Source organism: Bombina bombina, chromosome 7 (assembly GCF_027579735.1).
Source record: "Bombina bombina isolate aBomBom1 chromosome 7, aBomBom1.pri, whole genome shotgun sequence".
Taxonomy (NCBI): domain Eukaryota; kingdom Metazoa; phylum Chordata; class Amphibia; order Anura; family Bombinatoridae; genus Bombina; species Bombina bombina.
Window position 1 is genome coordinate 80,583,272 of NC_069505.1, and position 22,018 is coordinate 80,605,289.

A 22,018-nucleotide genomic window follows, 5' to 3' on the forward strand; every position below is an offset into this window, starting at 1 on the left:
CACGATTGACTCTTAAAGGGACATTGAACACTAAATAAATGCTACATAGAATGATTCATTTAATAAAAGATTAGTCTAAGAATAACATGTAGATTATTTTTTTTTTTTAAAGCTTCATTAAATTAAATAGTGACAAAATAAGTGTAAAATTCTAGTGTCTATAAAACAATGGGAGCTGCCATGTTGTAACTTAGGTTAACTTCTCTGCTATGGCCAGTTAGGGACTGTTATAAATAGGTCATAAGAGTGTGCAGCCAATGGCTATGCGGAATATAACAGTGTTTTTCACTTCCATTTCTAACAGGAAATTAAAAGTTTGCAGGAAAAGCGAACAAAATAAATAATCAGTGTATACTGTCCATTTAAATACGTTTTCCTACTCGCAGATGCCGATTTGTGCATTTGCAATTTGAAATAGCAAACTGAAAAATATTAAACATGCACTGATAAACTGCCATACAAGAAAACAGCTAACTGGACAAGAAGAAAGCTGTGGGTGGAGCTTGGCGGCCATTTTTGGTTGCTAACAAACTATTATTTAAATATTTTATGTACTTCTTACAAGCTTATAGATGTGGAACTTGTTGCAAGAAGCTTGTCTGATATATATATATATATATAACAATAAGTAATAAAGAATAAGTATTTGGTCTAGACTGTTCTTACGTTTGTCAGTCTCAAGTACTTTCTATGGGATTCCCTTACAGTTCTTAAAATAAAATATTTAAGAGTGTTTGGGGGGGGGGGGGTATTTTTATATTTTGCTTTTGTTTTGTTTTTTTATGAGAATATTTTTTCAACCCATTTAATTGTTTGCAGGTTGTAGTTACTATTTTCTTGCAATTTTCTTAGATCATTGGATTTGGCCCTGCTCTTTTGGAAAACGTTGATCCAAATCCGTCCAATTTTGTGGCAGCTGGAATTATTCAGACAAAATCCCGACAAGTGGGATGCCTGCTGCGACTTGAACCTAATGTACAGGCCCAGGTAGGAATGTGTCAGCTGAAAAGAAGTTACCTTAGATTTTCTTAAATTTAGTTATTTCTTTTTAAAGATACGATGAGTCCACGGATTTCATCCTTACTTGTGGGATATCGCCTCCTGGCCAGCAGGAGGTGGCAAAGAGCACCACAGCACAGCTGTATATATAGCTCCTCCCTTCCCTCCCACTCCAGTCATTCTCTTTGCTTGTGTTAGTGATAGGAAGAGGTAAAGTGAGGTGTTAGTGAAGATTCTTCAATCAAGAGTTTATTATTTTTAAAGTAGTGCCAGTGAGTGCTACTTTGTTCTTGGGTTTAGCCTAGACCTTATCAGTCTCTACAGTAGAGCATTTTGTGGCTTTAAAGCAATAGGAACTGGTGGACATAATTCTCTCTGCGCCTCCTATACATATTTGCTGCCCTATTCCAGATAGCCTAAGCACTTTTAACTCAGGCTGATCTTAGTCCACAGGGCTATGGGAGGGAGAGGACCTCTGAAAACCTGCTGGACTGCCATGCTGTCGCACAGCATTCAAGGTAAGTGCTAACTTTTTTATTTCTGGGTACAAAACATTCTCTCAGAAAAAAGTGAGCACTACATTACATTCATTCACATGTTAAGGGCTGGAATAATAAAGGGCTCTTATTGTGATGGGGCTGTGGATACACACTGGGGCTGGAGAGCAAACAGTGTTATTTACTCCCGGCAGTTGTATTATACAAATATGTAAACCGGGAAACGGCTAGTTTTTTTTTTATTTTTTTTTTTTTTTTATTTTATTTATTGATTGAAAAGAGGGACAGGTTACACAAATAAGTGGATCAGATAATACAATGAAAGGTGAACATATTTCGTGATTGGTGTTATATACAACTGCTTATACCTATTAAAAAATACAAAATGCTTTTACCGAGTTCTACAACCTAATCCAATAATAGTTCTTGGAGTAGAAATTGAGAAACCTGTGCCTCAAAACATTTTCATCTTTTTGAACAAACAATAACCCAACATAGGTATAGTGTACCGATAAAGGAAAAATACAGAAAATAAGAAAAGAAGAGAGAAGGACTGGGGAAAAGAAGAAGAAAGGAGTGAGAAAGAAGAAGAAAAAAAAAAATAAATAAAAAAAATAAAAAAATAAATAATAAAAAAAAAAAAAAAAAATATGAATGAAATAAAATAGGAATGATGATAAGGGAGACTTAGGTTGAATTCCCACTCCCCCCCCCCCTCTCCAAGAGACCGGGACCAACAAAAATTAAGTGATTACATCACTACTGAATTCCCCTCTCAATACAGCATTCTGAATCCATTCAGAGTGTTTAAAGGGAGCGATGAGGCTTCTTTGAACTTCCAGTGTATTGGAGAGAATGTAATCTCCCCATTTCCTGAAAAATTTGGCAATTTCTTTTTCAGAAGATATCTGCGTCTCATATTGTTCATAAATTAATTTGGAGTCTAACATGTTCAAAAGAGAGGTGAGCATAGGGCCTTTATTAGCTTTCCAGGAAGAAAAAATAATGTTTCTAGCGGCTAAAATTATGAAATTAACAAACTTTATATTTCCCGCCCTATCATCGTATTGCCTTAGAAAGATGATTTCCTCCATCTCCAAAGAAATTTTAAGTTTTAGGGTTTTTGAAAGCCAAAATGAGACTTTTGCCCAAAACTGTTTGACTTTGGGACATGCCCAGATGCAGTGGATCAAGTTGGCATTTAGGTAGTGGCAGCGTGTACATTCATATCTTTGCTTATTATTCCACTTCCCTAACTTCTCTGGTGTGATATAGGTCCTATTAATTAATCTAAGATGAGATTCACGCCAAGATAACAGAGGTGTCGCTGACCAAGCCCTGTCAATACTTTCTTGGATTGTCTTAAGCTCCAATTGCGGGATGTCTGATGACCATCTCTCATGGAGCCGTTCCATGCCATAGACACCTTCTTTACTCAATAATATATTATACCAATGAGATATGGATGCTCTACCAAGCTGACGGCGTGATAGAGCTTTAGTTAGTATTTCCCAATTTATGTAAAAATCTGCAAGTGCTGTAGTGTTGAGAAAATGCCTGATTTGAAAATAGCCGAACATATCGCGGTTAGGGAGATTATATTTTTCTTTTAAGGAGCCAAATGAATGAATAACTTGTCTCTCTTCATCAATACATTGTGCAAAGTAGTCTAAGCCCCCTATCTTCCATCTCGTAAAAATTTCGGTATCAGAACCTGCGGGGAAGAGTGGATTATTCTGGATTGGTAAATATCTAGAACACTGAAAATTGACACCTACCGCCGTGCATAATTTTTGCCAGGCTATGATAGGATTTCTAAAGGTGTACATAACTTTGAGTAAAGGAGGCCAGTCTCTTTGCCTCATATGTATTAGGGCTTTTAGGCTATACGGTTTAAAAAGGCCAGCTTCTACATCCAGAGGCGTTAGCTGATCTATATCTAATAACCAATCTGGAACTATCTTCATCAAGCAGACCAGATTATAATTATATATTGAGGGAAGGGCGAAGCCTGCGTTTTCCTTGAATTGAGAGAGTCTTTTCTTCTGTTATGTGTGATCAGTCCACGGGTCATCATTACTTCTGGGATATAACTCCTCCCCAACAGGAAATGCAAGAGGATTCACCCAGCAGAGCTGATATAGCTCCTCCCCTCTACGTCAGTCCCAGTCATTCTCTTGCACCCAACGACTAGATAGGATGTGTGAGAGGACTATGGTGATTATACTTAGTTTTTATGACTTCAATCAAAAGTTTGTTATTTTACAATAGCACCGGAGCGTGTTATTACTTCTCTGGCAGAGTTTGAAGAAGAATCTACCAGAGTTTTTTACTATGATTTTAACCGGAGTAGTTAAGATCATATTGCTGTTCTCGGCCATCTGAGGGAGGTAAAAGCTTCAGATCAGGGGACAGCGGGCAGATGAATCTGCATTGAGGTATGTAGCAGTTTTTATTTTCTGAATGGAATTGATGAGAAAATCCTGCTATACCGTTATAATGACATGTATGTATACACTTCAGTATTCTGGGAATGGTATTTCACCGGAACTACTCTGTTAAAGGTCACTAATCCTTTTAATAAATATTATCATGTTAAACGTTTTTGCTGGAATGTAGAATCGTTTACATTGCTGAGGTACTGAGTGAATAAATGTTTGGGCATTATTTTCCACTTGGCAGTTGTCTGCTTTAAATTGTGACAGTTTCGTTTCTCCTCACTGCTGTGTGTGAGAGGGAGGGGCCGTTTTTGGCGCTCTTTGCTACGCATCAAAAATTTCCAGTCAGCTACTATTATATTTCCTGCATGATCCGGTTCACTGACAGATCTCAGGGGTCTTCAAACTTCTTTGAAGGGAGGTACATTCTCTCAGCAGAGCTGTGAGAATTTTATATTGACTGTGAATAAAAACGTTACTCTATAATTTTTTATGTCAAATTTAGTTATTGTTATTTACTAATGGGAACAAACCTTTGCTAAAAGTTGTGTTATTTTAAAGTTGATGCTATAACTGTTTTTCAGTTCATTATCTCAACTGTCATTTAATCGTTTAAGTACCTCTTTGAGGCACAGTACGTTTTTGCTAAAAAAGATTATAACCAGGTTGCAAGTTATTGCTAGTGTGTTAAACATGTCTGACTCAGAGGAAGATATCTGTGTCATTTGTTCCAATGCCAAGGTGGAGCCCAATAGAAATTTATGTACCAACTGTATTGATGCTACTTTAAATAAAAGTCAATCTGTACAATGTGAACAAATTTCACCAAACTGCGAGGGGAGAGTTATGCCGACTAACTCGCCTCACGCGGCAGTACCTGCATCTCCCGCCCGGGAGGTGCGTGATATTATGGCGCCTAATACATCTGGGCGGCCATTACAGATAACATTACATGATATGGCTACTGTTATGACTGAAGTTTTGTCTAAATTACCAGAACTAAGAGGCAAGCGTGATCACTCTGGGGTGAGAACAGAGTGCGCTGACAATACTAGGGCCATGTCTGATACTGCGTCACAGCTTGCAGAGCATGAGGACGGAGAGCTTCATTCTGTGGGTGACGGTTCTGATCCAAACAGATTGGATTCAGATATTTCAAATTTTAAATTTAAATTGGAGAACCTCCGTGTATTACTAGGGGAGGTCTTAGCAGCTCTCAATGATTGTAACACCGTTGCAATACCAGAGAAACTGTGTAGGTTGGATAAATACTTTGCGGTACCGGCGAGTACTGACGTTTTTCCTATACCTAAGAGATTAACTGAAATTGTTACTAAGGAGTGGGATAGACCCGGTGTGCCGTTCTCACCCCCTCCAATATTTAGAAAGATGTTTCCAATAGACGCCACCACTCGGGACTTATGGCAAACGGTCCCTAAGGTGGAGGGAGCAGTTTCTACTTTAGCTAAGCGTACCACTATCCCGGTGGAGGATAGCTGTGCTTTTTCAGATCCAATGGATAAAAAATTAGAGGGTTACCTTAAGAAAATGTTTGTTCAACAAGGTTTTATATTGCAACCCCTTGCATGTATCGCGCCGATTACGGCTGCGGCAGCATTTTGGATTGAGTCTCTGGAAGAGAACCTTAGTTCATCTACGCTAGACGACATTATGGACAGGCTTAGAGTCCTTAAACTAGCTAATTCATTCATTTCGGAGGCCGTAGTACATTTAACCAAACTTACGGCTAAGAACTCAGGATTCGCCATACAGGCACGTAGAGCACTGTGGCTAAAATCCTGGTCAGCTGATGTTACTTCTAAGTCCAAATTACTTAATATACCTTTCAAGGGGCAGTCTTTATTTGGGCCCGGTTTGAAAGAAATTATCGCTGACATTACAGGAGGTAAGGGCCACGCCCTACCTCAAGACAAAGCCAAAGCTAAGGCTAGACAGTCTAATTTTCGTCCCTTTCGGAATTTCAAAACAGGAGCAGCGTCAACCTCCACTGCACCAAAACAGGAAGGAGCTGTTGCTCGTTACAGGCAAGGCTGGAAACCTAACCAGTCCTGGAATAAGGGCAAACAGGCCAGGAAACCTGCTGCTGCCCCAAAGACAGCATGAACCGAGAGCCCCCGATCCGGGACCGGATCTAGTGGGGGGCAGACTTTCTCTCTTCGCCCAGGCCTGGGCAAGAGATGTTCAGGATCCCTGGGCGCTGGAGATCATATCTCAGGGATACCTTCTAGACTTCAAATTATCTCCCCCAAAAGGGAGATTTCATCTGTCAAGGTTGTCAACAAACCAGATAAAGAAAGAAGCGTTTCTACGCTGTGTACAAGATCTGTTATTAATGGGAGTGATCCATCCAGTTCCGCGGTCGGAACAAGGACAAGGGTTCTACTCAAACCTGTTTGTGGTTCCCAAAAAAGAGGGAACTTTCAGGCCAATCTTAGATTTAAAGATTCTAAACAAATTCCTAAGAGTTCCATCGTTCAAAATGGAAACTATTCGGACAATCTTACCTATGATCCAAAGGGGTCAGTACATGACCACAGTGGATTTAAAAGATGCTTACCTTCACATACCGATTCACAAGGATCATCAACGGTATCTACGGTTTGCCTTCCTAGACAGGCACTACCAGTTTGTGGCTCTTCCATTCGGATTGGCTACGGCCCCAAGAATCTTCACAAAGGTTCTGGGTGCCCTTCTGGCGGTACTAAGACCGCGAGGGATTTCGGTAGCTCCGTACCTAGACGACATTCTAATACAAGCTTCAAGCTTTCAAACTGCCAAGTCTCATACAGAGTTAGTTCTGGCATTTCTAAGGTCGCATGGATGGAAAGTGAACGAAAAGAAGAGTTCTTTTTTTCCTCTCACAAGAGTTCCATTCTTGGGGACTCTTATAGATTCTGTAGAAATGAAGATTTACCTGACAGAAGACAGGTTAACAAAGCTTCAAGATGCATGCCGTGTCCTTCATTCCATTCAACACCCGTCAGTAGCTCAATGCATGGAGGTGATCGGCTTAATGGTAGCGGCAATGGACATAGTACCTTTTGCACGCCTACACCTCAGACCGCTGCAATTGTGCATGCTAAGTCAGTGGAATGGGGATTACTCAGATTTGTCCCCTACTCTAAATCTGAATCAAGAGACCAGAAATTCTCTTCTATGGTGGCTTTATCGGCCACACCTGTCCAGGGGGATGCCATTCAGCAGGCCAGACTGGACAATCGTAACAACAGACGCCAGCCTGCTAGGTTGGGGCGCTGTCTGGAATTCTCTGAAGGCTCAGGGATTATGGAATCAGGAGGAGAGTCTCCTTCCAATAAACATTCTGGAATTGAGGGCAGTTCTCAATGCCCTTCTGGCTTGGCCCCAATTAACAACTCAGGGGTTCATCAGGTTTCAGTCGGACAATATCACGACTGTAGCTTACATCAACCATCAGGGAGGGACAAGAAGCTCCCTAGCAATGATGGAAGTATCAAAGATAATTCGCTGGGCAGAGTCTCACTCTTGCCACCTGTCAGCAATCCACATCCCGGGAGTGGAGAACTGGGAGGCGGATTTCTTGAGTCGCCAGACTTTTCATCCGGGAGAGTGGGAACTTCATCCGGAGATCTTTGCCCAAATACTTCGACGTTGGGGCAAACCAGAGATAGATCTCATGGCGTCTCGCCAGAACGCCAAACTTCCTCACTACGGGTCCAGATCCAGGGATCCGGGAGCGGTTCTGATAGATGCTTTGACAGCACCTTGGAACTTCGGGATGGCTTATGTGTTTCCACCCTTCCCGCTGCTTCCTCGATTGATTGCGAAAATCAAACAGGAGAGAGCATCAGTGATTCTAATAGCGCCTGCATGGCCACGCAGGACTTGGTATGCAGATCTAGTGGACATGTCATCCTGTCCACCTTGGTCTCTACCTCTAAGACAGGACCTTCTGATACAGGGTCCATTCAAACATCAAAATCTAACTTCTCTGAAACTGACTGCTTGGAAATTGAACGCTTGATTTTATCAAAGCGTGGTTTTTCTGAGTCGGTTATTGATACCCTGATCCAGGCTAGGAAGCCTGTTACCAGAAAGATTTACCATAAAATATGGCGCAAATACCTATACTGGTGCGAATCCAAACGTTACTCCTGGAGTAAGGTTAGGATCCCTAGGATATTGTCTTTTCTACAAGAAGGTTTAGAAAAGGGTTTATCGGCTAGTTCATTAAAGGGACAGATTTCAGCTCTGTCCATCTTGTTACACAGGCGTCTGTCAGAAAATCCAGACGTCCAGGCCTTTGGTCAGGCTTTAGCTAGGATCAAGCCTGTGTTTAAAGCCGTTGCTCCGCCATGGAGTTTAAACTTAGTTCTTAACGTTTTACAAGGTGTTCCATTTGAACCCCTTCATTCCATTGATATAAAATTGTTATCTTGGAAAGTTCTGTTTTTAATGGCTATTTCCTCGGCTCGAAGAGTCTCTGAGTTATCAGCATTACATTGTGATTCTCCTTATCTGATTTTTCACTCAGACAAGGTAGTTCTGCGTACTAAACCTGGGTTCTTACCTAAGGTAGTTACTAACAGGAATATCAATCAAGAGATTGTCGTTCCATCCTTGTGTCCAAATCCTTCTTCAAAGAAGGAACGTCTTCTACACAATCTGGATGTAGTTCGTGCCCTCAAGTTCTACTTGCAGGCAACTAAAGATTTTCGCCAAACTTCTTCCCTGTTTCTCGTTTATTCTGGACAGAGGAGAGGTCAAAAAGCTTCTACTACCTCTCTCTCGTTTTGGCTTCGTAGCATAATACGTTTAGCCTATGAGACTGCTGGACAGCAGCCTCCTGAAAGAATTACAGCTCACTCCACTAGAGCTGTGGCTTCCACTTGGGCCTTTAAGAATGAGGCCTCTGTTGAACAGATTTGCAAGGCTGCAACTTGGTCTTCGCTTCCTACTTTTTCCAAATTTTACAAATTTGACACTTTTGCTTCTTCGGAGGCTATTTTTGGGAGAAAGGTTCTTCAGGCAGTGGTTCTTTCTGTATAATGAGCCTGCCTATCCCTCCCGTCATCCGTGTACTTTTGCTTTGGTATTGGTATCCCAGAAGTAATGATGACCCGTGGACTGATCACACATAACAGAAGAAAACATAATTTATGCTTACCTGATAAATTCCTTTCTTCTGTTGTGTGATCAGTCCACGGCCCGCCCTGTTTTTAAGGCAGGTAAATATCTTTTAAATTATACTCCAGTCACCACTTCACCCTTGGTTACTCCTTTCTCGTTGATTCTTGGTCGAATGACTGGGACTGACGTAGAGGGGAGGAGCTATATCAGCTCTGCTGGGTGAATCCTCTTGCATTTCCTGTTGGGGAGGAGTTATATCCCAGAAGTAATGATGACCCGTGGACTGATCACACAACAGAAGAAAGGAATTTATCAGGTAAGCATAAATTATGTTTTTATCGACATTTTGTGCTTTGTTTTTCCCCATAAAAATCTCCTAAAAGCCGAATTTAATATATTTATATCTCCTTTACGTAGAAACAGTGGGATATTCTGCATTATATACAGAAGTTTGGGCAGTGCGATCATTTTTATGAGATTTATCTTGGCGGCTAGTGTTAATGTAAATGATGTCCATCTAGAGATATCCTCTAGGATTTTCTTAATGACGCCATCGATATTAGCTCGGTACCACTCTTCCGGGCAGTTTGTGACATTAAATCCTAGATATTTAATCATTTTAACCTCCTTAAAGGGCAAAGCCCCCAGAGAGTCTCTGGTCTTATTTAGCCACATAATCTCTGATTTATTATCATTTATTGTGTAACCTGAGAATGAACCATATCGCTGCAATATACTCAGTAATACAGGAATATTCTCCTTAGTATTGGAGAGGAATACAAGCAAATCATCTGCATAAAGGGAGATTTGAATGTCTGTCTCCCCAAGTCTAATCCCCCTGATGGTATTGCGTAATACTATCGCCAATGGTTCAATACAGAGATTGAAGAGTAGTGGGGAGAGTGGACACCCTTGTCGAGTGCCTCGCGCCAGTTGAAACCATTCTGTGGTCCTGCCATTCACAATTAGGGCAGATTTTGGATTCTTATATAGTGCTTGTATAAACGACAGAAAGGCACCTCTCATACCAAACTGTTCCACTGTGGTAAATAAGTGATCCCAACCAATGGAATCAAAAGCCTTTTCGGCATCGAGAGCAATGATAACCTTGTCTTCCCTATCAGCCTCATATGATTTCTTCCTAATATTATAATATTCTGTTGTTAATAATAGTTTCCTTAGATTTGAAAATAGGGATCTGCCCTTTAAGAAGCCAGTTTGGTCTGGGTGGATCAGTTTATCCAGAATTTTTTGTAATCTAGCTGCTAAGATGCTTGTTAATAGTTTATAATCGGCATTGAGCAGGGATATAGGACGATATGAATCTAATTTTTCTGCATCCTTGCCCTTCTTTAAAATTAGCACTATTAGGGAGGCACTGAAATTACCCGAGATAGGATGTCCTTGCAAGTAATATGCATTATATAGGTCACATAAAGGTTCCGTTATTTGCTGTGTGAATATTTTATAAAATTCTGCCGGAAAAGTGTCCGGCCCTGAGGCCTTATTTAACTTACTACTTTTAATTGCCTGAATGACTTCATCTTTATTAATCGGTTCAGACAGTGATTTGCTTGCTTCCTCATCCAATGTCGGGAGCCTGCATGTATCCCAAAAAGCTTTTTTATTCTCCACATTGATTTCCTTAGATAAAAAGATTTGGGTGTAATATTCTGAAAAATTTTTGCTTATGTCCTTAGACTGTGTAAAGCGACTACCATTGACTGATATTGCAGATATGGAATTAGAGCCCCGATTTTGTCTAACTAAATTAGCTAAATTTTTACCAATCTTTCCTCCAAACTTATATAACCTTGCATTAGACCTAGCCACCGTGTAGGCAGCTTTTTGTTGGAGGAATATGTCTCTTTCTTTTTTTACTTTAGCATATTTCTGCCAATTAGATGGCGAAGCTATATGTAAGTATGTGTTATATGCATTTGATACCTGATTTGTTAGTTGTCCCTCCCGGAGCTGGGTTTTTTTCCATATCTTATGTAAATATGCCTTTATTTCACCGTGTAGTACCGCCTTCGAGGCTTCCCAGTATGTCTCAGGGCTTGTAACTGAATTCTTATTCAAGGATTCATACTTTTTCCAGGCCTCTATTAACCAATTCTGAAATTTAGGATTAGAGTATAAATGTTTTGGGAAAAGATATGAGGGGCTATTTCTACTTGCCGAACCCATTGATAAGGATAGAGAAATTGGAGCATGGTCTGATATAATGATTGAACTTATATCTGCCTCAGCAGTCCCAACAAGCCTTTCATTTATTAATATATAATCTATCCGTGATAATGATTTATATGTATTAGATTTGCATGTATACGCTTTTGACTCAGGATTCTGAATCCTCCACACATCCTTTAGGTTTAACGTATTTCTAAATTTTCGAAAACGCGTGATATTACTTTTCTCTCGACCTAGATCTCTCACTTTGATCGGCCATCTGTCTAATGGAAGTTGAGAGACTAGGTTGAAATCTCCTGCCACTATCAGATTTCTTTCTATATATGGTGTCAGTTTAGTTTTTATTTTTTCCCAGAAGTCTGGGCTTTGATTGTTAGGTCCATAAATATTGCACAATATATACATTTGATCCTTTATCTTTATCTGCATAATAATGAACCGTCCCTCTGCATCTATTTCTAATTGAGCAATCTTATAGTTTAGGTTTTTATGTAGCAAAATAGCCACCCCACATTTTCTGGTAGTTCCAACTGAAGCAATAACTTCACCCACCCAATCTGTTTTCAGTTTATTTACTTCCTTTTGGGTTACATACGTTTCCTGTAAAAATGCTACATTGCATTTAAGTTTTTTAAGATTTTTTATGACCATTTTTCTTTTGATTGGGTTTGTTATGCCTCTGATATTCCAAGATATCAGGTTAATGTTTACCATCTCTGTCATTCTATAGATTTAAAAAACCTTAAGTCCCTTTTTAGCTTTATGCTCCATAATATAATATATGTCCCATAAACCTCTTGCAACTTCATTATTGGAGGAGGGGGGGGGGGGGCAAGGGGAAAACATGTGGGGAAGGCAAGAAGAAGAAAGAAATAGAAGTGAAAGGAAGAAGGAAAAAAAGAGAAACTAGCAGAAAACAACACTTAAACTTAAAAACATCATCAATTGTATGCATCATCACTGTTATAGAGAATGATTCTTTCATCTTCTTAAAGAGCCAACACAAATTCTTAAGCATTCTCCTCTAAAAACATATTAACTTCTTGATATGTATTTAGCATAAGCCAGGTGTTATTTTTACGGACCTTTATCCTGGCTGGATATAGTAAAAATGCTTCAAAACCTTTTTTAATAATGCGTGTGCATAGAGGGGCCATAACCTTCCGCCTATTTGTTGTTTCGACTGAATAGTCCTGGAACATTAATAGTTTAGCACCTTCTAAAAAAACTTCCTTCTTTTTGCGATAGGCATTCAACAGATCTACTTTATCTTGAAAATTTAACAATTTCACTATCACTTGCCTTGGTATCTGCGCACCATCAGCTTTAGTTCTTATCTGCCCTATTCTGTGCACTCTCTCAATCACTATCTGTCGTGTGGGGTCTGGTAAATCTAGCAGGAGGGGTAATTTCTCTACGATAATTTTTTTTAAGTCACTATATTCTGATGTTTCTGGAACCCCAACTAGTCGCAGGTTATTCCTTCTGGCTCTATCCTCAAGGTCATCAACCTTGTCCTGCAGTTTTTCTAGTGATATTTTATGCTGACTTGTATCTTGTTCAACTATATTTAACCTGTCCTCAATATCTGAGATGCGCATTTCAGCAGCTTCTATTCTGCTATTGAATTCATGTATTTCATTTGTGAGTGTAAGTACGTCTTGGCGCAGTTGGTCAAATTGTGGGGACAATGCCACGCATATAGCTTTTATCAATGCCTGTGAATCTGTGTCCATTTTAGTACTGCTGCCCTCTTCCAATATACTATCCTGCAAAACACTAGCTTTGCTTTTTTTGTCTTTTTTAGGAGCCATAACTGGCGATTTGGCTTTCACTGTGTGTACAAATTTCTCCATATGTGTACCATAAAAGTGTAACTACTTTAACTACGAAAACTGAAAAAATACGACGTGAGTGTATTCTAAATTGTGCAACATATCATAATATACCCCTGAGATCTTTGTGTCCTAGGGAAGCTATATTCCCCTAAGATCTAAGTGGCCTAAAATAAATAAATAAAAATGGCCCAAATGACTTTGGCTTTGTGCAATTCAAAAAACCATACAAAATATATTAATGAAAAGAAAAAAGAAAAAAAAAAAAAAAAAAGAAAAAAGCAAAAGTTATATGTGAGTGAGATTCACTCTGCCTTATATGCGATTAGTGCAATTAGTGCATGTGCCAAAAACAGAAGAAATCTGAGACAATTTTGTGTATATTAGATGAGCGGCCCTTATCCTCAATCACCCTTGCAGCTTGCTATGCAAACAATTCACTGTTACATTATCAACTAGTTAGACAGATCTGCCTTATATTTGATATAACCATATATATGTATCAGCATTAAAGTCCTTGTGACCAAGAGTCCATTCACTATGAACAACAGTGGGGTATAAGGTCTGTGAAGGACTTCCTAATTTTCAAATGCAACCACACAAGGTCCACCAAGACTCAGATTTTATGAAAAAACATTGTGCCAGGAATATACAGGCCAAAACACAGTTCCCGTGATTTTACTTTGTCCTTCAACAAACGATCAGAGTTTTTTTTAATACTAGAAACCAGATAATGAGTTTTCTTCACCCTCCCAACAGACCAGGGCACTCCTCTTAGCTTCAACTACCCCAGTTCTATGCAAGGTGGATTACCATTTTACCCAGGGCTGCTTCACTGGGGATAGGGTGAGGGACTACGACCAAAATTTATCACAAAGGGGAGGTATTGCATGCAGCATACTCTTTTCCATATATCCCCTTTTAAGTTTGCTTTACTTCACCCTCCCCTATACCTCCAGACTAACACCTGGCCCTGCTCCTCCGCAGTGTGTTACCAATATGAGAGGGATAAATGACACAGAGCCGGCAGAGACAGGTAGTTTCACTGGCAGCTTCTAAGAGGGACTTACTCTGTAAATTGATGGCATGACTAGCAGCTTATGAGCCTCCATCAGACTATAGCCCTTTACTTCTTTGCTACTTATGCCCCATTGGTCTCTCTTCACCCTCCCAGGTCAGCCAGACTTGATATACCTATAGCTATAAGTCCATAGACCGAGAAACTATGCCGGACTGTTTAAGCAAAAAAAAAAAAGCAGAAAGTTCACTTATACTCCTTAAGTGCGTTGCATACAGTAACTGATTTGTCTGTGGCCAATAGACATTATTAGGCCTGTGTTAGGTTTTACCGGTCCAAGCTATGATGCTAGCAAGCTTGTGCGGCCTCCTTTCCGAATTGCTCCGGTTGTACCTCAGACTGGTTACCCCTGCCAAGAGATCTTGAGGCCGTGGACAGAAAGTAGGTGTGCGTGCTTCAACCAGTACCGGGCTGCTTCCTTCTTGCCTCCGAGTTTGCTGGTATATACTGGCCGTGAGGAGCCCGGACGTAGTGGCAATCGGCAGTTCTGAAATTGCTATTTAGGGCTTTTACCACTCTCCTCTCCGCATGTAACTGGCGTACTCGATCGTACACGATCGTACACTGCCGCCTCTGCTCTTCCATGCGCACCTACGTCACAGCGTGATCAGACGCCGCAACCGGAAACCTGTTGTTTTATGATTAAAGCATCAGAAGGAGTGGCTCTCATGTTTTTCAGATGGGGTAGCGTAACTGTCCACTCCCGATATCGGTATTTTACTTCTAGCCGATCGGGAGGTATGTTTTTTTAAGACTGTGGGTTATAACGGCTCCATCTTTACTTAGTTAACCGCCCGGGAGTTACTACTTGATACGCCCACGATGGACAGGGCTATAGTGTAATTCTGTTCCAACGGCTCCATTTTTACTGATTTGCTGCCCGGGAGTTCCAGCCTGATACTCCCACGATGGGCGGAGCTAGACTTCGCCTCGTCACTCTACAGACAGTTTGCACGCTTAGGTCCCGGTACATGTTGAGACCTCTGATGGTCAATCTGGGCATAAGTATTGTCATGCTGTTGCTATGACAGTCATAAAAGAATGTAGTGGTGCGTTGCCTGCTGTTTGTTGGTCAGTCTTATGTTAGCTGACAAAAGGGACAACGGTTGCTATTCGTATTGTGAAGTTAAAGCACTGTTTTGTTTTTAATGGCACAGTACCACCCGGTTTCTAGTTAAACATTTTATGATGTAAGAGGTCCTACACCACTTGTTTATCTATATTCTGTTAATAGTACAAATGTGAGGTATCTCTACACATTTAAAGAGATAGTAAATGTGTTCAGGCTATTCTGATGTCTGGGTGTTATTCATCCATTTTGAATGGAACGAGGCACACAAAAATAACGTTCTTTTTGCGTTTAAAGAGACAGTACCGTTTTTTGTGGGGTTCATTTTGTTTGATACATTTAAGCTGTTTACTGTATAATGCAGCTTTGTACTTAAAATGGAACAAGTGTACACATAAAATAAAGGTTTTTTTTCTGGCCCACATGTGGTGCTCTGCGGTTCTTTTTAATTTTTATAGGGTTTGTGTGTACTAGACAGTGTTGCTTTAATGTTCATAGCAATGTCTATTAACAGCAAGGTTAACATAATTCTTGAATACTTTCTGATGCAGAAATAAGAGGATTTAAAGTGACAGTAACGTTTTGTGTTTATTTTTAGCAAAACATTACACTCTTTTTCTGAACTTCTCCATTATGGCATTTGCAGTTTGGGAGTAGGTTGACAATGTTCACTTTATGCCGCAAACCTATAGTATTCACAAAATGTTTGGTCACACATGCAATGCCTTGCGCTGCCTTGCATGTTCCGTATGGAGTCTTTCTTTGCATATCAGGCATTCTAGAGTGTTCACGTGTGGACACTAACCTTACTAGAGGAATTATTTTCACCTTAGCCCAGGTGTCATTTATCCTAGTACGTCCTGTGAGTCACACGGAATGGAAAAGTCCGTATTCCCTATACTTAATGAAATGTTTCCCATATCAGTCTTAGCTAAGAAGCAGGTATTACCTAGGGTTAAAGGAGTAGTTCCCAACTTAGTTAGGAGAACTATTTTCCTTGTCTGAGACTAATTAGATTCTCAAGGGTTATCACAAAGATTGAGAAAGGGATGTACACCAAGGTTTACAATGACTTGCAACTGTGTACTTTCTACCGTCCTTAGTGGGCGGCATTTTGGTTTGATGTGTTGTCGAGTCTTTTTAAGTCAGACTCTCTTCTGTATAAAATCCAGGATAGCATAATGGCTTTCAATTGACTAAGATTATTTCCTTGAAATTCTTAAACTGAGGAACGTAAGTTTCAGATTTTTCTGTTTCAGATCTCTGAGCCTTATGGTTCAAGCCTTTCGATACTGATGTATGTTTTAAGTCAAGAATTTTGTAATGATTCTTTACAAGGGGCCCGGAACCTGGCTTGATGGAGATATTATCTTCTGAAATTTAAAAAACAAAACAAAAAAGACATAAGAAAAAGCCAGCTGTAGTTGCCTGAATGTTGACTTTGCTGTCTGGCAAGCGGAAGGTTTGCAGTTTGAAACCAGCTGCAGCTATTAGGATCCAATTAGCCTGCTGTTAAAGCAAGGACAACATGAAGATTATGTTTCAGAGATTCGCAGTGGTCTGGTTCTGCTTTCAGATTTCTGCAGACCAGTTAAAGAGAGAGACGTTCTTACATTGTGTAAGAGGCCTCACCTCCATGGGAGTATTTAGTCTGTTCCGATACAGGAACAAGGGCTGAATTCGTATTCAATTCCGTTTGGAATTCCCCAAGAGGGAGGGAACCCTCAGACTTATTTTTGACTTCGTGAGTCTGTGCAAGTTTTCCCAGAGTTCTATCTTTCAGGATGGAAACTGTTCATACCATCTTTCCATTTGATCTTGGAGGGTCAATTTATGATGAAGGTGGATCTACAAGATACATGTCTTTATGTTCCTATTTCACAGAGATCATCACTTTGTGACTTTGTGACTTTCTGGCCAAACATTTTCTGGTCGTGACCTTCCTTTTCGGGCTGGCCACGGCATCCAGAATTTCCAAAGGTTCTGAGACCGCGGAGCATTGCGGTGGCACCTTATCTGGACGATATTCTAATCTAGGAGTCATATTGTCAGTAAACAAGGTCCCATTCTGACATTGTTTTATCTTCCCTGTGTACTCACGGGTGGAAGGTAAATCTGGAACTAAGGAGCTAATGTAGCCTAGTGGTTAGCTTTGTGGCTTTGCAACTTAAAGGTTGTTGGTTTAAATCCAGGTGCTGGATGCCCAATTTTTAAAGGAGCTTTTTAGTTCCGAAGGCAAGGGTACCCTTCTGGGGGACTCTAATCGAATCTATATCCATGAGAGTTTATCTGGCAGAAGTCGGAAAATCAAAGTTTCTGGAATACATGTCGAACCCTTCAATCCACTTTTCACAGTTAGTGGCTCAGGGTATGGAGGTGATCGAATTGTTTATGGTTATCATACTGTTTGTTCAGTTTCACCTCAGACCTCTGCAGCGAAGCATGCTCAGGCAGTAGAATGAAAATTCTACGGATTTGTCTTCTCAAATAACTCTAGAGTATGAGACAAGGGACTTCTTCAATGATGATTATCTTTAGATCATCTATCCCAGTGGATTTGTTTTCACAGTCCTTACTGGGTGCTTGTGACTGGGGACGCCAGTCTTTTGAGATGGGGAAATGTCTGGGACTCTTTAAAGACCCAGGAAATATTGATTCAGGCAGAGTCTCTCCTTACCATCAATATCCTTGAGCTGAAGGCGATCTTCAATGTCCTTTAGGTCTGGCCTCAGTTGGCTTTGGTCCAATTCTTTAGATTCCAGTAGGACAACATAATGACAGTGGATTACATCATTCATCAGAGAGAAATAGGAGTTCCTCAGCGATGATCAGAGTTGCTAAGACGAGCCAGTGGGTAGAGGCTCATTTTTACCATCTGTCAGTGATACTCGTCTTAGGTGGGGTCATCTGGGAAATTTCTTCAAGAAATTTTTCTCCAAACTGATCTTAAATGGGGGTGGCCGGAGTTGGATTTCACGGCATATTGTCAGAAATTCCAGGTTCCCGCAGGGATCCTCAGGCCGAGCTGATAGATGCCTTGACAGTTCCTTGGTCCTTCAGCCTAGCATATGTATTTTCCCCGTTTTCTCTCCGTCCCCGGGTGATTGCTCGAGTCAAACAGGAGAGGGCATCGATGATCCTCATCGCTCCTGCGTGGCCTCGCAGACTTTGGTATGCCGATCTGGTGGACATGTCATCTCAGACACTGTGGAAGCACCCATTGAGGAAAGACGTTCTCATACAGGATCCCTTCCATCATCCGAATCTAGCTTCTCTGCAGCTGACTGCTTGGCGATTGAACGCTTAATTTTATCTAAGCGAGGATTTTCTGATTTGGTCATAGATACTTTAATTCAGGCATGTAAGCCTGTTACTAGGAAAATTTGCTTTAAGATATGGTGTACATATCTTTATTGGGGTGAATCCAAGGGCTACTCATGGAGTAGGGTTAGGATTCCTAGGATTTTGTCTTTTCTCCAAGAAAGATTGGAGACGGGGTTGTCAACTAGTTCCTTTAAGGGACAGATTTCTGCTTTATCTTTTTTGTTACACAAGTGTATGGCAGTTGTTTCAGATGTACAATCTTTTTGTCAGGCTCTGACTAGAATCAGGCCTGTATTTAGACCAATTGCTCCTCGGAGTTTAAATTTAGTTCTTAAAGTTCTTCAAGGGGTTCCGTTTGAACCTATGCATTCCATAGATATTACGTTAATATCTTGGAAAGTTTTATTTCTGGTTGCTATTTCTTCTGCTCGAGGAGTATCTGAGCTTTCAGCATTACAGTATGATTCTCCTTATCTTATTTTTTTTTCAGATAAGGTGGTGTTATGTACTAAACCTGGTTTTCTTCCTAAAGTTGTTTCAGTCTAGAATATTTATCAGGGGATTGTTGTTCCTTCCTTGTGTCCTAATCCTTCTAAGAAGGAACGTCTGTTACAAAATTTAGACTTGGTCCGTGCTTTGAAGTTCTGCTTGCAAGCAACTAGGGATTTTTGTCAAACGCCTTCCTTGTTTGTCATTTTTCAGGGAAACGTAGGGGTCAGTGAGCTACGGCTACCTCTCTTTCTTTTTGGCTGAAGAGTATCATCCGATTTGCATATGAGACTGCTGGACAGCAGCCTCCTGATCGTTTTACGGCTCTTTCGACTAGGGCTATGGCTTTTTCATGGGTATTCAAAAATGATGCTTCTGTTGCACAGTTTTGCAAGGCTGCAACTTGGTCGTCTCTTCACACTTTTTCCAAATTTTACAAATTTGATACCTTTGCCTCGTCTGAGGCTGTTTTTTGGGGGAAAGTTCTTCAACCAGTGGTGCCTTCCATTTAAGTTCCCTGTCTTGTCCCTCCCTTTTCATCCGTGTACTATTGCTTTGGTATTGTATCCCACAAGTAAGGATGAAATCCGTGGACTCATCGTATCTTTTAAAAGAAAAGAAAATTTATGCTTACCTGATAAATGTGTTTCTTTTTAAATACGATGAGTCCACGGCCCGCCCTGTTCTTTTAAGACAGGTTGTTACTTTTTGTAAACTTCAGACACCTCTGCACCTTGGCTTTTCCTTTCTCTTCCTAACTTCGGTCGAATGACTGGAGTGGGAGAGAAAGGAGGAGCTATATATACAGCTTTGCTGTGGTGCTCTTTACCTCCTCCTGCTGGCCAGGAGGCGATATCCCACAAGTAAGGATGAAATCCGTGGACTCATCGTATCTAAAAAGAAACAAATTTAACTGGTAAGCATAAATTTTCTTTTTATAATACTCTCTGTTTTGTGTAGCTATTTAGTCTCATTGGCAGCACTTCCAAAGATGTATTTTAACTTTTTGTAAGATGTGCTAAACCAAACTTTATGGATAGTTATTTATATTAAATACATCTCATCTTTGGGAGTGCTGCCAATGAGACTAAACAGAGAAAACTCGAGCACATTCACTTGCAAATAAAACATTGCCTGCAAAAACACCTATGTATTTATATTAAAATTGGGATCTTCGTCACACAATATGGCCATAGTCTGCTTAGCCAGTTATAGCCTACTTACAAGGTGCCCCAATGTTGACTGGTCCTAACACTACAGTTCTTTGCCTATGTGGGGGTCTCATTCTATTAAGAATGATTTAACCCATAGAAGTACTGTAGTGTTACAACCAGTCAACATTGGGACACCTTGTAAGTTGTAGACTGGCTAAGCAGAATATGGCCATATTTTCTAATAGAAAAACGTAGGAGTTTTTGTAGGCAATTCTTTGCAGCATTTAAACATCTTTTGTTTATTTGTAAGTGGATGTGCGCCAATACCCTCTGTTTTGTTTGTGTGTGTCTGTGTGTTTGTGTATATATATATATATATATATATATATGTGTGTGTATATATATATATATATATATATATATATATATATATATATATATATATATATATATATATATATATATATATATATATATATCCTCTATGTGTATCTGCACTCCCAATGTCATATAGTCGCCAACCAGGGTGCCAGATCAAATAATATTCATAGTATTCTTCAACATAGGACTGCACTCACTGGGTTTTACAGAAAAAATTATTTATTAGGTAACGTTTCGGAGTTCAGACACCTTCTTCAGACCAGAGCAAACATGCAGACCCCTTAAGCCCCACCCACCACCAAATCATATGTGAATTGCGCCAAAACTAGGGTTGTCATGGTGACAACCCCTGTATACCTCAGTGTGACCTTACTACCAATACAGGCATTCATATATGTTTCAAAATTGTATAGATGGTATAATAAATGCATAAACTATCAGATATGCTAATTATTAAACATTGATTTGGTGGTGGGTGGGGCTTAAGGGGTATATAAGTCACTGTGTTCAGTTGCATGTTTGCTCTGGTCTGAGGAAGGGGTCTGTGAACTCCGAAACGTTACCTAATAAATAATTTTTTCTGTAAAACCCAGTGAGTGCAGTCCTATGTTGAAGAATACTATATATATATATATATATATATATACATATATATATATATATATATATATATATATATATATATATATATATATATATATATATATATATATATATACATACATACATACACTCACACACACTCTTGCAAATAAACAAAACATTTTAAATACTGCAAAGAATTGCCTACAAAAACACCTAAGCTTTTTACAGATTGGTTGTGTTTTGGAATTATTTCTAGATTCCGTGCAATTCTCTAAAAATGCAGCTAGTACACAAAATAAAAGTTGCAGTACATTTTTTTTTTTAGTGTTGCATTTTCTCCTGTTAAGTGTGGTCAGTCCACGGGTCATCATTAGTTCTGGGATATTATCTCCTCCCCTACAGGAAGTGCAAGAGGATTCACCCAGCAGAGCTGCTATATAGCTCCTCCCCTCTACGTCACCTCCAGTCATTCTCTTGCACCCAACGAATAGATAGGATGTGTGAGAGGACTGTGGTGATTTAATTAGTTTATTACCTTCAATCAAAAGTTTGTTATTTTATAATAGCACCGGAGTGTGTTATTCATTCTCTGGTAGAATTTGAAGAAGAATCTACCTGAGTTTTTTCTATGATTTTAGCCGGAGTAGTTAAGATCATATTGCTGTTTCTCGGCCATCTGAGGAGAGGTAAACTTCAGATCAGGGGACAGCGGGCAGATTAATCTGCAAAGAGGTATGTAGCAGTTTGTTATTTTCTGACATGGAATTGATGAGAAAATCCTGCCATACCATTATAATGTAAACTCAGCCTTAAATGCAGTAGATGTAGCTGGTATCAGGCTGTCAT

General features: G+C 39.9%; 1 protein-coding gene across 2 annotated transcripts in view; it reads left to right on the forward strand.

Annotated features, from left to right (window-relative positions):
• LOC128665902 (AP-2 complex subunit alpha-2) overlaps positions 1 to 22,018 on the forward strand; it is a 442,402-nt gene that overhangs the window by 414,693 nt on the left and 5,691 nt on the right. For both annotated transcript variants that reach the window (XM_053720151.1, XM_053720152.1), the window contains one exon: positions 853 to 987. In XM_053720151.1, the coding sequence (XP_053576126.1) occupies positions 853 to 987 (135 nt within the window). The remainder of the gene's footprint in view (positions 1 to 852; positions 988 to 22,018) is intronic.